Genomic DNA, 13,229 nt, shown 5'->3' on the forward strand with positions numbered 1-13,229 from the left:
GAAAAAGAAAGAAAGAAAAGGAAGGAGGGGGAGAGAGAGAAAGAAAAAGGATCCAACACCAAAGGTGGACAGTCATGCCCCACAGGGAGAGCTGTTCCCCTCTGGGACACTCAGGGTCACCTCATCCTGGCCCCTCCAGGTCAATGTGGAAACCAGAGAAGGTCCAAAATGCAGCTCCTGGAAAACTAAAGCAAAGCACATCTCGGAATGTACAGATGAATGGACGCCAGCCAGGCAGTTTTAGACAATAAATTAGTTTCTAAACTCATAGAAACAGCAGCTCTCCTAAGGTTAAGAACTCCCGCAGCTCCTGGAAGTAAGGCGGCTGAGACTGAGCGCTCCCATTGCTGAGGGCTGGAGGGAAGATGACAGCGCCCTCCCAGGGCTGCCGCAGTCAGAGAGAATCTCAGGCTGAAGAGGCCAGCGGGAGGGCGAGAGCTCCCGAGGAGGAACAGAGTTTGGAACAAGGAGAAAGATGGTGGGGGACTTCAAAGGACAGTCAAACACAAGTGTGAGTTACGGCCCACCTTGGGTTAGGGCCAGCTCAAACTGCTTCTTGTCGAACCATCTCCATCTCTCTCTTTGTTGCTGAGCCCTGGTGGATTGTGAATAGCAGCAGCAATAATCAACAACATTGCCTCTTCCTGAGTATTTGTCTGTTCCAGGCTGGGACATATGATGACTTCAGAGTCATTTCTCATTTAGTCTGCACATCAGCTCTATTTTCCTCCTTTTACATGTAAGAAAACTGATATTTAAAGAAAGTAAGCCGTTCAGTTGAGGTCACATAGCCCCAGTGGCCAGTTGGGGTTCAGATCTGTGTGAACCCAGAGTTACCTTAGTGGTGTTAGTGCTGGGCTCTGCCAGGCTTCAGTTGCCTTCTTTCTCCTCCTAGCAAGCGGGGCCTAGAGAAACTACCCCCAAGCCTGTCCAGCTCTCTGAAAAGAGATGATGTTTGTGAACGTGCCTGTCCTACTCTGTTTTCTGTCGCTACAACAGAGTTGTGAGGCAGGTGATTTATGAAAAACAGAGGTTTATTTTGGATCACAGTTCTGGAGGCCAAGAAGTCCAGGACTATGGCCCTGGCATTCACTTGGCTTCTGGTGAAAGCCTCATATTGCATCAGCTTATGGTAGAAATGGAATGAAAGCAGAAAAGTGCAGAAGAGATAAAAGGGAGCCAAACTATTATGATAGCTAAGCACTTTCTTCGAGAATGCACTAATCCAGTCATCAGGCCCCCATCCCCATGACCCAGACACCTCCCACCAGGTCCCACTTCCCACACCGACGTCTTGAGGATTTAAAGTCCCGGTGTATGAGTGTTTGGGGGACACACTCAGAGCATAGCAGTGTCCAACTATTACTATGCCCGGAATAGGGTGTATTCTTTTCCAAAACCCCTCTATAGCAGGTTACAAGGGTGCATAGACTGTTCCATATGCACAGCAGGTACTCAAAATAGGTTTGGTTTGCTTGGGATCTGGAGCAGGGTGAGGCTGGTGAGTGAGATCGTTGGACAAATGGCCAGCTACACACTTCAAGGAGCAGCAATGTACAGACATGGGGAGAAAGAGGATTCTGGCTTCCCAAGGCCCTCCCACCTGTTGTACCTAATTCCTGAGCACTGGTAGATGGCTGTAGCCACAAATCTTGCTCTCACATGCATGGGGCCCCATGGACTCACCCTTAAATATTTTTTATACAGTTAAACTGGGCTTTGAGGCAAGCCTGAGACACAAAGTGAGTTCAAGGCCAGCCTGAACTGCATAGTGAAACCCTGTCTCCAAAAGACAAACAAATGTTTTAACTTTTTAAAAAAAAATTAGGCTCAAGACTCCTCAATTACTTATGGCTATTGAACAAAATTGAAATCTACCTTTATCTAAAATTTTGATAAAGCCTTGATGTATGATTGCCCTGTTTTTAAAAGGTCACACCCTTTAAGAATGCAGGAACAGCGGGATGCTGTGATGCATATGTATGTGTAATCTTCCCAGCACTCAGGAGACTGAGGCAGGAAGATCCTGAGTTAAAGGCCAGGCTGGGCTATGCAGCAAGACAGAGATAGAAAGGGGGAGAGAGAGTAAGAGAATGAGAGAATGAGAGAGAGAGAGAGAGAAAGAGAGAGAGAGGATATGAATGTTTTGAAAGGGATACATTATAAATGCTTGAAAAACTTTTCTGAAGAAATTTCTCTTGTGTGCTTATAGCCTGACCTATTATTCTGAATGCTAACTCTTAATATGCATTCATCAGGGATATTTTTTCTTTTGTCTTTAGTGGAAAAGGCTACTATCCGGCCAGCTAAGAGCATGGACTCGCTCTGTTCAGTGCCTGTGGAAGGTGAGGCTTTATAGTTTCTGCACTGGGCACTACAACTGGGGGACCGGAGCTCACCCCACACTTGCCGGCTGTGCATCCGCAGTCACGATGGCACGCGATCACCCAGCCCCGATTTCTCCCCAGGCCTCCCCCACACTGAGGGTTTCTCATAGCTCTTGCCGTAACCTCCCTACTCTGCCTCCAGCCAGGCATCAAGAGCCTTCGTCTGTCTCCCGCCTTCTAACCACAGCCAGGAACCAGGGTTCCTTTTCATTGAAACCCGAGCCAGGTAAAATAGCAGCAGCTGCAGACTAAGTAGAGGAAGCTTGGCAGAAAGAGCCAAACACTGGTTTCTACCTCGTGGTCTTCCTCACTTACCTCGGAGTTTTTATTTATCCGTAAACCCTGTTTCGGCACCTGGGTGAGCAGTTGGTACACATTTCCTTTGTTAGAGTGGACGTGTGCGCTGCTGCACAGGCTGTAGCCAAGTCACCAGAACAACCCACAAGACATTTGTACTCACAACCCTAGCGTTAATGGCTGACTTGTCTGCACCTCTCTCTTCCTGTTAAACATCTGTTAAGCAACCAACAAGTTACAAGGCAAAGGGGTTCCCTGAATGCAAACTGTTTGAACTCTCTTACAAGGTGTGATCAAAAACTACGGTGACCTTTAAATATTAAAAAGTGATGACAGTATACATCATATTGTCACTAGTCCTTTTCAGAATACTCCCACTTGCTCCAAACAAACTTATCCCATCACTCTTGCTGCTTTCTGAAGCAGTTCCGGAATTCCTTCTCCATGAGTGTCTTTAATTACACCATCCTGGCACTTGGATGTCCTGAATCAAATCAAAATGTTTACCTTTCTTGGTCATGTTGACTTTGGGGAAGGGCCAGAAGTCACACGAAGCCAGATCCAGTGAACAAGGTGGGTGATGACACTCCACAAAGTTTTCATGAGCCTGTCTTCTGATTGGATGGCACTTAGCCACGGCATTCACTGTATTTCTAATTAAACCTCATCAAGACATTCATGAAAAAGGACTTCCAGACCTCCAGAACTACGTAAGGAAGTGGCAAGAAAAACAGGACACTATGTTCAAAGCCTGGAAGAGTATTTTGAGGGGGGAAAAGTGGCAGAGTATCTTTTACTGTAATAACTTCTTTTCTCATTTGTAACATTCACTATATGTTTTGATCCCCCCTTGTATATTTATTCTATGGCTTTCTCATCCCTTAAATACATGACATTTTTCTCTTTGATAAATGAGGTAATCTGAGACAACACAGGAAATATTTAGAACAACTTTTTAAAAATTATGTGCTGCAAACATGTACTAGTGAAAAATTTTTAAAAGCATTTCTAAACCTGTAAAATACTCAGTGCGATCCTTTTAAGCTGTCTCGATACTTTTTCAGCATTTTTCTCTCATTTATATTCATCCATTTGCTTTGGTTGTGAAGCCTCTTAGGAGAGTTCTTTAATATGCCAAGATCTGGTATCTGTGACTTACATGGATGCTGGGTGGGTTATCTGGATTCTGTCTCAGCTTCCTCATATGTTAAAGGAAATGATCACAAAGCATTTTATATATGGTGTTATGTAAGATGCTACGGAAGATGCTGCCTGGTTGCTGGCAACTTACATGTCATCTTTCAGCTTGCTTATTCCCATACAGAGGTCTCTCCTCTTTGCCTTCGCTTCTAAGTCAGTCAGAGACCTGCTCCTCGCTGCCATGCTTTCTTTCTCACAGCTAGTTAATTCACATTCCTAGTTTCTCATTCTCTGCATCAACAGGGTGAAGTAAGGGAAAATGAAGAAAAGGTCTAAGTGAGAATAGCACTGGTTTCCTTGGTGGGACATCAAACCCTGTCTGGATCTACCTGACAGAGAACACATACAACAGTAGGTTTTAAGGTTTTAAAATGAAACAAGGTTCTGTTATTTTGCTCTTTTTGTCGCCTTCACTGTGAGCAAGTGTCATTCTGTGATCTCCCATCTGTCCGTGTTTTTCGCCATCTACATTTAATACCTGGTAGGTGCTCTCCCCACAGCCGTTAAAACTCACACAGCACAACAGCAGTGGCCAAAATCTGTGCACACGAGAAAATGCTTTCTCCTTTGTCAACCCAGTGCTACCACCCGTCTGCATAGGCGGCCCCTGCGCTCATGAGAGTGCTGCACCTTCCCAGCACTCAGATGCCCCGCGCGTGCCCTTCCCGGAGGCCCGCGCCATGTGCAAGCCTCGGTCGTGACCAATGTGCCTGTTCTTTTTCACTAGGAAAGGAAACCAAAGGAAATTTCGGTCGAACAGTCACTACTGGTGGATTTTTCATTCCAGCTACGAAATTGCACTCGACCAGCACTAGCAGCTCCTGTGACCTCAGCAAGCAGGAGGGTGAATGGGGCCAGGAAGGGATGCCTGCAGGGGCCGAGGGGGGCTTTGACATGAGGGGTGACCAAAGCCAACTCCAGGGCGCTCAGGTCCGGGCCCCGCCAGAGCAGCTGAAGGTGTTCCGACCAATCGAGGATCCTGAAATTGAGCAAACGGCCCCAAAGATGCTGGGGATGTTCTACACCTCAAGCGACAGCCCTGGAAAATCTGTCTTCAGCAGCAGCCTTTTCCAGACGGAGCCCTCACCGCATCATCAGCGCAAGGCACTCAATATCTCCGAGCCCTTTGCGGTGTCCGTGCCCCTCCGAGTGTCCGCAGTGATCAGCACCAACAGCACCCCGTGCAGAACACCCCCCAAGGAGCTGCAGTCCCTCTCCAGCCTAGAAGAGTTTTCCTTCCAGGGTTCAGAGAGTGGAAGCTGGCCCGAGGAGGAGAAGACACTGGGACCTGAGACTTCTACAGGTAAAGGAAGGGGACAAGGTTTTTTCTATAGTAAGAGAGAGAAACCAGACTTGAACTTGCTTCTGAGTTTGCAAGACAGTTTAGTGAAGTGGTTAGGACTGGGGGCACCACAGCCAGACTCAGTACAAATCCAAGCTCTGCCCTTCAGCTGTATGATCTTCAGCAAGTTAACATAACCACCTTGTGCCTCTGTTTCTTAACCTGTAAAATGGAAACAATTATGTTAATAATCACACCTTTTCCATAAGTTTGCTAGGATTATTAAATTAGTTAATACATGTATAAACAGTATATGATATACAGTTAGTACTTAATAAATATTATTTTATTTGCTCATAGTAGGCAGGAGGAAAAGATTGCAGAGTGGAATGTAGAGCTACAGGGCTGGAACTGAAGATTCAGCCCTTCCAGACTCACACATCACCCTCATTTCTACCTCCTGTCTGCAGAAGAGCATGGTTAGCAATCCTAGCAATGGGATAGGGCGTCTCTCTTCTGTTTTTTTTTTTTTTTTTTTTGGTTTTTTCTCCGGTACCGGGAACTGAACTCACGACCTTGCGCTTGCCAGGCAGGCGCTTTTGCCGCTGAGCTAAATCCCCAGCCCCTCTCTTCTCCTTCTTTTACCTCATATGCAGTAAGGACTCTGACTGGCTGTGCTTGAGTCACATGTCCAGCCTTGGCCCAACCCCTGTTGCCAGGCTATAGGGTAGTAGGATGGGCCAGGCCTGAGTCTCTGGGTTGTGTCTGGAGTAATGAAGGGCTCTTTGATCACCACCCCTACCTGAGCCACCAAAAATGGAAATAGGCAGAACCCCAACAGAAAGGATGGCTGACAGTCCAATGAACACGTGTTGTTGTGAATTAGGAAGGTTTCTGTTTTAACTGATACTTGCTAACTTTTTGCAGTATCTTTGTATTTCAGTGCCTTCAGTACTTTGCTGTCAGTCATGTCCTAAGTGTTCTATGCATATTACTTCAGTTCTCCTCCCAACAATCCCATAAAGTATTGTTATCCCCACTTGCTTAGAGAGGAATATGTAAATTGCCAAAAAATTCTTAGGAAGGACGTGGTAAAAACAAGAATTATAATGCAGATTTAAAAAAAAAAACCAAATCGCCAGGCATGGTGGCACATGCCTGCAATCCCAGCACTCGGGAGGCTGAGGCAGGAGGATGCTTGTGAGTTCGAGACCAGCCTGGGCTACAAAGTGAGCTCAAGGCCAGCCTGAACTGCATAGGGAGACTGTCTCAAAAAGACAAATAACAACAACAACAAATCTACACTTGTAAGCACTCTGGCACACTCCCCTGGCATGCTCACTACAGGTTGTGGAGTTGTGGAAAGGTTGTGGAAAGACTGTTGATACTTGATCCCTTTTCCCCAGGGAGTCAGAACTAGGAGGGGAGACTGGAACTGCATTGATGTTCAGCACAGGGTCAGCTGTGGAAACCACAGGAGCCTCCTCCTGCTTTTTGGATTGAGGGAGGAAGGACTTAGGTATCTGAAGTATATGAAAGACTGAAGGAGGGAGAGGCAATGCTCCCAGGAGAGTTCCAGAAAAATTTACAGGAGGTGATATTCAGGCTGCATCTTCATAGATGGGTAGGATTTTTCTGTGCAGACAATGAGAAATGGCACTTTGGGCTGACAGGCAGCTGAACCTCGCAGAAAGTGTGTAGGGTTTGTACGTCAACTGGGCTATTGCGGATCCCAGCTTTAACACCTTTTGGCAGTGTGGCGGCGGGTGATTGTTTGCTATCTCGGAGCCTTTCTCCCATCTACAGAGCAGGGGAAGGTCCTATCTCAAAGCCCAGGGCACGGTCTGCATGAGAGAATGTCCATAAGTACCTGCCTGTGGTCTGGCTCACTGCAAATGCTCTGTAAGTATTAGCTGTCTCTTCCTCACCTTTGCCTTCGTGATGGGGCCACAGATAAGCCAAAACTCAGGGACCCTGAGTGATGTCCTGTCTGGAAAAGGGTCCTTGGACAAAGCAGGACAAGGGAAAGAGGAGGAACACAGGGCTTCCAAAAGCTTGGTTATTCTCTCCAAAACAGAGGGTGTTGGGCCCCACTCTTGTGGAGATAGCCTCCCTTCTATCTTTCTCTCTTTAAATAAGAATATCGAGTCTACATTAAAGTTGGCCTGGGAAAGACAGTAATGCAGACTCCGGCCTGCCTTCCTGCCTGTGGAGGCAGTAGGGTGAATAAGGAACCTTATGCAGCAGCCACGCAGGTCTGGGACAAGAGCTGGAGGGAGACACTCGCTGGAAGGTGCCAGGACAGCGGGGCTCTCGGCCTTCCCTCTGACGAGGTTAGGCCAACTCAGATTTCTTCTCTCCCTCCATCATCCTTCCAAATAGAGAACTTCACCTTCATTAATGAAATATTTTTCTTTCTTTATAGAACAGCAGTGGGCAAAAGAAAAAAAAATGAAGACAATTTTCCAGATTACCCTATTAAAATTTTTAGTCACTGGGGCTGGGGATTTAGCTCAGCGGCAAAAGCGCCTGCCTGGCATGTGCAAGGTCGTGAGTTCGGTACCCGGTACCAGAGAAAAACCAAAAAAAAAAAAAAAAATTTTTTTAGTCACTATGATCAAGGGAATTTTTCCACTTTGGGTCAAAATAGGTGAAATTTCAATGTGACCTGAAGGATAAGAGATATAAGTATTGCAGTTTAAGTGAAGTGGTAATGATTAGATTATCAATTGTCTCAAATTAAAGGATTAATCAGTGTCACTGTAGTAATTCATCATCTGATTTTTACCTGATTCAAGGCTGTGCCCAGCTACCCTCAGCTGGGAGATGAAAGCGTCACAAACTCCTCCTTTTGCAAAGGAAGGGAGAGATATGGGCTGGTTTAAAAGCTACAAGAACTCTGCCTCCCCTCCTAGAAATGCTCATTATTGGAAAATGAGAGTAACCATATAGTTTTATGGAAACGTGACAAATGAAAATCCACAACTGCCCTAGTAGATATTGGGAGTTGTTTCATCTTTTACTGAAGCAAACAAAAACAAATGCTTTCACAGTATTTTCTGAGCCTTGATTCATGAAGTCAAAGAATTCAGAAGTAGAACATAACTCACAATAGGGTGCTTTACATGATTTATTTAACTGCAGTGCCATACACCACCTTCCATTTGTTTTGATACATCTTTTTCCCATGGTGATTAGAGGATCTTTATGCCATTATAGATTACTTCATAAAATTTGGCCACCTGGGTATACACTTGCCCAATACCTTCACCTGTGCCTAACAGAATTGTCCTTGTCTGCGTTGGTCCCACTGGATTCAGTACCCAAACACCCAGATTCCCAGCCACGGGAAAAGAGAAGCAAGCCACGCAGCCTACACTCACAGATACAACCCCGAAATTGCACGCATCACTTCCGCACCACCCCACTGCCAGCACTTGTCTTCCACAGGTGCATCTGCCTTCAAGAGGGGATAAAAAGGGTTGTTACCAGCCGGACAGCCACATGCCCAGGTGAAACTTGGGCAGTGAGGGGGGTTCTGGATCCACGCAAAGAAGAGGCTGGATACTGAGGGACCCTCTGTCTCCAGGCTCACTCACCTCGTGCTGGGAACCCTTTCTGCAGTACCTTGGAATCGCCCACCCTATCTGTCAATCAGTGGAAATTGGTTGGAGCCCTAGGTCCTTAGCAGGCAGTTTCCAGAGATAGATACTGACTCTGTCCTGAGGAACAAACCCTGAGATGGAACCGAGAACATAGGAAAAGAGGTGGCCCAGGGATGCAGCCCACACAGGTAATAACATGACCTGTGCTGCTGCAGGGGAGAGGAAGGCTCCAAAGAGGTGGCATCAGGTGTGTCCCCAAAGGATTCCATTCAGATCCTAGGGAGGACCACAGCAGAGGCGTGCAGGCCTTGCAGGGGTGTGGTAGGAGAAGAGCCGCCCTGCGGCCAACCAGAGTGAAGAGGGCCTTGCCCGCCCTGGCAGTGAGGGAGCAAGGGAGAAGAGCAGGCTCGCCTTTAGGGCAGCCCTTCCCTCCTCCTCACACCAGAGGCTGTGTAAAGGGTCACAGTCAATGAGCAGAAGACCTGCGTGCTACAAAAAGGGATACTGGCAACTGGTACACCTAGGGAGAAGCTTAAAGTGTCTTTTAAAAATTACTGATGCATTTGCCCTTACCCCAAGGGTCTCACTTCCAAGAATTTACCCTGAATAAATAGTCGCACAAGTCCAGAGCCATGCATGAGCATGAGGGTGTTGACGGCTAGACACAACACAAAGGCCCACCTTCCCTCCCACGGCTGTGCCTCTGTGGGGGCCATTTCCCTGCTTACGGAAGGTGGGAGGCGTTGTCTCTCCAGTGTCTACCTGGTGTTTCTGGTTTTCTGCCTGAGGGTTTTCTTTCAGGCAGAATCTTACTCAGCCCTTGCTGGGGTCCCCTGAGAGGACAGAAAATCAACTGGGTCACTCTCAATCAACATGGGCCAGGAATCAGTGGATGAATGACCCAATCTCACATTCTTCCGAGGGGTGGTTGTGGGGCGTGGCCACCCAGGGATAGTCACGGTAGCTTGGGTGGCAACCAGTTCAGCAACGTACTTGGTATGACTTTCCCTCCACCTCCGTCTCACCTCCTCACTCCTCCTTCCAGTACCTCCTTCCAAAAAGCTGCCTGCTGCCCTGACCTTGTCTCAGGGTCTGCTTTGAGGGGATCCCAAAGCGGGGCACACCCTAAAGAATAACCAGTCTCCTTTTAGACTCGTAGGGCATGGACTTCAAGATCCCTTCACTGAAAAAATGCAAAATAAGTAACATATATCATATGCTATATTTTGTGTAATGAGTAGGAAATAAAACATTAGCAATGCCTATAAATATGCAAAAGTAAATGCACTAAAAAACAAATGAAAGCGATCATGTGGAAAGGACAGTGGGAATGTGGAATAGGATAGAAGCAACAAGAATGAAGGCTTAAAGAATGCCTTTTTATATAATTTTAACTTTTGAACTCTGTAAATGTTTTACACATTTGGAGATTAAATTAGCCAGGCACGGTGGCATAAACCTGTAATCGCAGCTACTCAGGAGGCTGAGGCATGAGGACCACAGGTGTAAGGCCACCTAGTGAGACCCTGTGTCGATATAAAAAAGTAAGAAGAGGCTAGGAATGCAGCTTAGTGGGTAGAGTGCTTGTCTAACATGCGCAATGCCCTGAGTTCATTCCTCAGAACCACAAAATTTTTTTTTCAGAAAATAAACCTACTAAGAATGGGTAAAAGAAAATGGCATTACAGTTAATTCCAAAGCACTGTTAATTCACACATCAAGATGCCGTCACTAGGGCTGACCAAGCTGCAGCAGGCAGGCATCGTGGTGAACACCTAGGGACTAAGTCGCCAGATTAACTAATGGCAAAGGGCAGAGTTCGTTCTTAGATCACTGACTTTTCTGAGCTCACACCATACATCATATCCCAAGCTGTGTGCTTCACCTCTTATCTACTTCATCCTCTTCTGGCCCTGCAAAGAGTATTCCCACGATGCCACTGTCCTAAGATGAAAAGATTCATTGAGAAACTAGAATTTGAAAGGAAGCTTACTTTAATGCTCTTGTAAATGATGACATTTGTTGAGGACCTGCTGTGTGCTAAGTATTGTCTGGGCATTTTGCTTAGTCTTTCTTCTGCAGCCTTTTCTTGTGCAAGGCAGAAGTGGCCTGATTTGAGGTCCGCCTCCTTCTTCCTGTGTTAGTAGGTGTTTAAGACCGGAGCTTGGTCACTTCCACTATGCCTGAATTGAGTTGATGACCCGGAGAAGCCGTCAACCATAAGATCTCTCTGCAGCTTGGTACAAAGAGCAGGTTTTTGTGGTTCTGGGCACTAAGCTTGACTTCTTAGGGCCAGAATATTTATTTGTGAAGTGAAAGGCTGGGCAGGGCAGGATTTTCTAACTTTGACACTACTGACACTTTGGGCTGGATGGTTTTTGCTGGCAGTGGTAGCGGAGGTGTCACTGGGGGGTATTTATTTAGTAGCGTCCTTGGCTTCTAAGCTGAAGATGCCAGTAGTTGCCCTTACCTCCCCCAACACGGTGACAACCAAAAATAGCTCAGACACTGCCAGTGTTCCCTGGGTGGGGAGGAGTAAAATGGTAGAGAACTGCTGGATTAGATGATCTTCCAGCTCACCCCTTCTCTGATGGTCTGGGACTCTGGGACCTGAGACCAAGACATTGTGGGGAGAAGAGGATACCGACCGTGAGGGGCAGTGAGTTGGGAGAATTCATTGCCCTTGTAAGGCAGGGCCAGGAGGCAGGGTGGCGACGGTGCTAGGAACAACCTCTGACAGTGAAGTCCTTGAACTGATCACTGCCACCCTCTTGCAGCCCCCGTTGCTAAGAATGCCACTTCTGAGGATGCCTCACCCCATCCTGATGGCCAGGTGATGGTGGGATGCAGCCAAAGTCTTTCCCTGGAGCCAGTTGCCCAACTGGAGGAGAAGAAAACCTCAGAACCTGACCTGGCCTCTCAACATTCAAGGGAATCAGAGAAGAGCACAAAACTGGAGAAGGCGGAGGAGGAGGAACAAGGGGCCGGCCTGGTGGGGGCCGCTGCTCCTCCAGAGAGCCCTGGGGCCAGAGCTGAAGCAGTGTTTCTACGTGAGATGGTAAGAAGGACTGTCTGCTCCAGCCATGTGCAGTCTTCTCTTTCCTGGGAGATCTTGGTCCAATTTAAAGTAGATTTAAAAGAATTGGTTTCTGCCAAAGGAACTTAGAGTCTCTTCTAATCAAACCTAGAATTTCTTTTTTTTTTTTTTGCAGTGAGCTTTTCAGGAGCCCAGTGATAGAAAGGAACCATCAAGTTCAAATCCCTCAGGACCAATTCAACTCTGTTTCTGACCTAGGGCCACCATAAGCCAGTGATGTTCCTTGGGCTGTAATGCCTGCTATTCAATGCCAGTAGCCACACAAAACTTGCTTGTCTTAGCCTAGGACTAATATGATGATCATCATTAGATCCTGCCCTCTTCTCCCAGACATTCTGGATGGGTGCTTGTCTAGGCTTCCTTCTAAAGTCTAGGAGATTTCCAGGGTCCACCCCTTCTTCCTGTGACTCCTGGAAACATTAAAAGACCAGGCAAGAGCTGATGGAACCTTGTCCTCTTTAGAGCTGGAATTTTCCAAGAAGGATTTTATGAGCTGCTCTTACATAAGAAGGTGTAGGGGGGTTTCCTGGGAATACCCAGGGAGGAGTCCTACTTTTGGAAGTTGATTCTGTAAGCAAGAGTATGCCAAAGGGGAAAGGGAAGCTCGTTACCTTTTAACTTGCTTCAAGAACATGTATTACAGAAGCATATGCTGGGAGTTAGGGCAGAGCTGGGGCCCCCTAGTGGCCAGGAGGACTGAAGGAGGAATCCTACAAGACATGGTTGCATTTGTAGAAAGGATGCAGAGATTTTTGTGGGGATTGCACTCTTATGGTAAGGACCAAGAATGAATGGCATTGTTCTGAGAAGCAGGTAAAGTTAGTGCTGGAAGAACTAGGCTGGACTCACAGAACAGGTAAATGCATCCACTGTTTCATTTAAAACATGTGTTAAGCCGAGTGTGGTTGTACATGGCTGTACACCCAGCACCTAGGAAGCAAAAACAGAAGGACTGCAAGTTCAAGGCCAGCCTGGGCTACATAGCCAGACTCTGTCTCAAAATAACAACAAACAACAACAACAAAGTGTGTCCAATACCCACTTTGTGCCACTATGTTGAGCACTAGGATCAGTGCAGTGGACAAGACTGTCACCATCCGTACTTCCTTAGGGCTGACAGCCTAGTAGGGAAAGGTCACTGAACAGGTACTTTCCAGGGTGCAGTGGAAGCATGGAATGTGGCGAGCATACATTATGGGAAGACCTAACACAATCAGAGGGAAGAAGAGTGTCAAAGGGCCAGGATGATTCATCGTGATTGACAACTGGATTAGTAGAGCACACTGTTGAGTATGTCTCAGTGGTTCCATGTGGTGCCTGGGAACTACATCTGGTCCCTAGCCCCTTTCTGCTCTCTCTGG

At 46.9% G+C, this 13,229-nt stretch overlaps 2 protein-coding genes across 7 annotated transcripts in view; one reads left to right on the plus strand and one right to left on the minus strand.

Moving 5' to 3' along the window:
* Nucleotides 1–13,229, plus strand: part of Arhgap31 (Rho GTPase activating protein 31) — a 117,291-nt gene that overhangs the window by 94,380 nt on the left and 9,682 nt on the right. The window contains exons 9-11 of one of the 2 annotated variants that reach the window (XM_005386442.2): nucleotides 2,283–2,345; nucleotides 4,612–5,187; nucleotides 11,549–11,829. In XM_005386442.2, coding sequence (XP_005386499.1) covers nucleotides 2,283–2,345; nucleotides 4,612–5,187; nucleotides 11,549–11,829 — 920 coding nt within the window. The remainder of the gene's footprint in view (nucleotides 1–2,282; nucleotides 2,346–4,611; nucleotides 5,188–11,548; nucleotides 11,830–13,229) is intronic. The other variant, XM_005386441.2, reaches the window with a different exon arrangement.
* The window catches only part of Tmem39a (transmembrane protein 39A), a 65,685-nt gene continuing 57,699 nt past the window's right edge, over nucleotides 5,244–13,229 (minus strand). For all 5 annotated transcript variants that reach the window (XM_013515085.1, XM_013515087.1, XM_005386440.2 and 2 more), the window contains one exon: nucleotides 5,244–5,388. In XM_013515085.1, the coding sequence (XP_013370539.1) occupies nucleotides 5,347–5,388 (42 nt within the window). In that variant the 3' untranslated portion in view covers nucleotides 5,244–5,346. The remainder of the gene's footprint in view (nucleotides 5,389–13,229) is intronic.

Source organism: Chinchilla lanigera, unplaced genomic scaffold, assembly GCF_000276665.1.
Source record: "Chinchilla lanigera isolate Chin_1 unplaced genomic scaffold, ChiLan1.0 scaffold00026, whole genome shotgun sequence".
Taxonomy (NCBI): domain Eukaryota; kingdom Metazoa; phylum Chordata; class Mammalia; order Rodentia; family Chinchillidae; genus Chinchilla; species Chinchilla lanigera.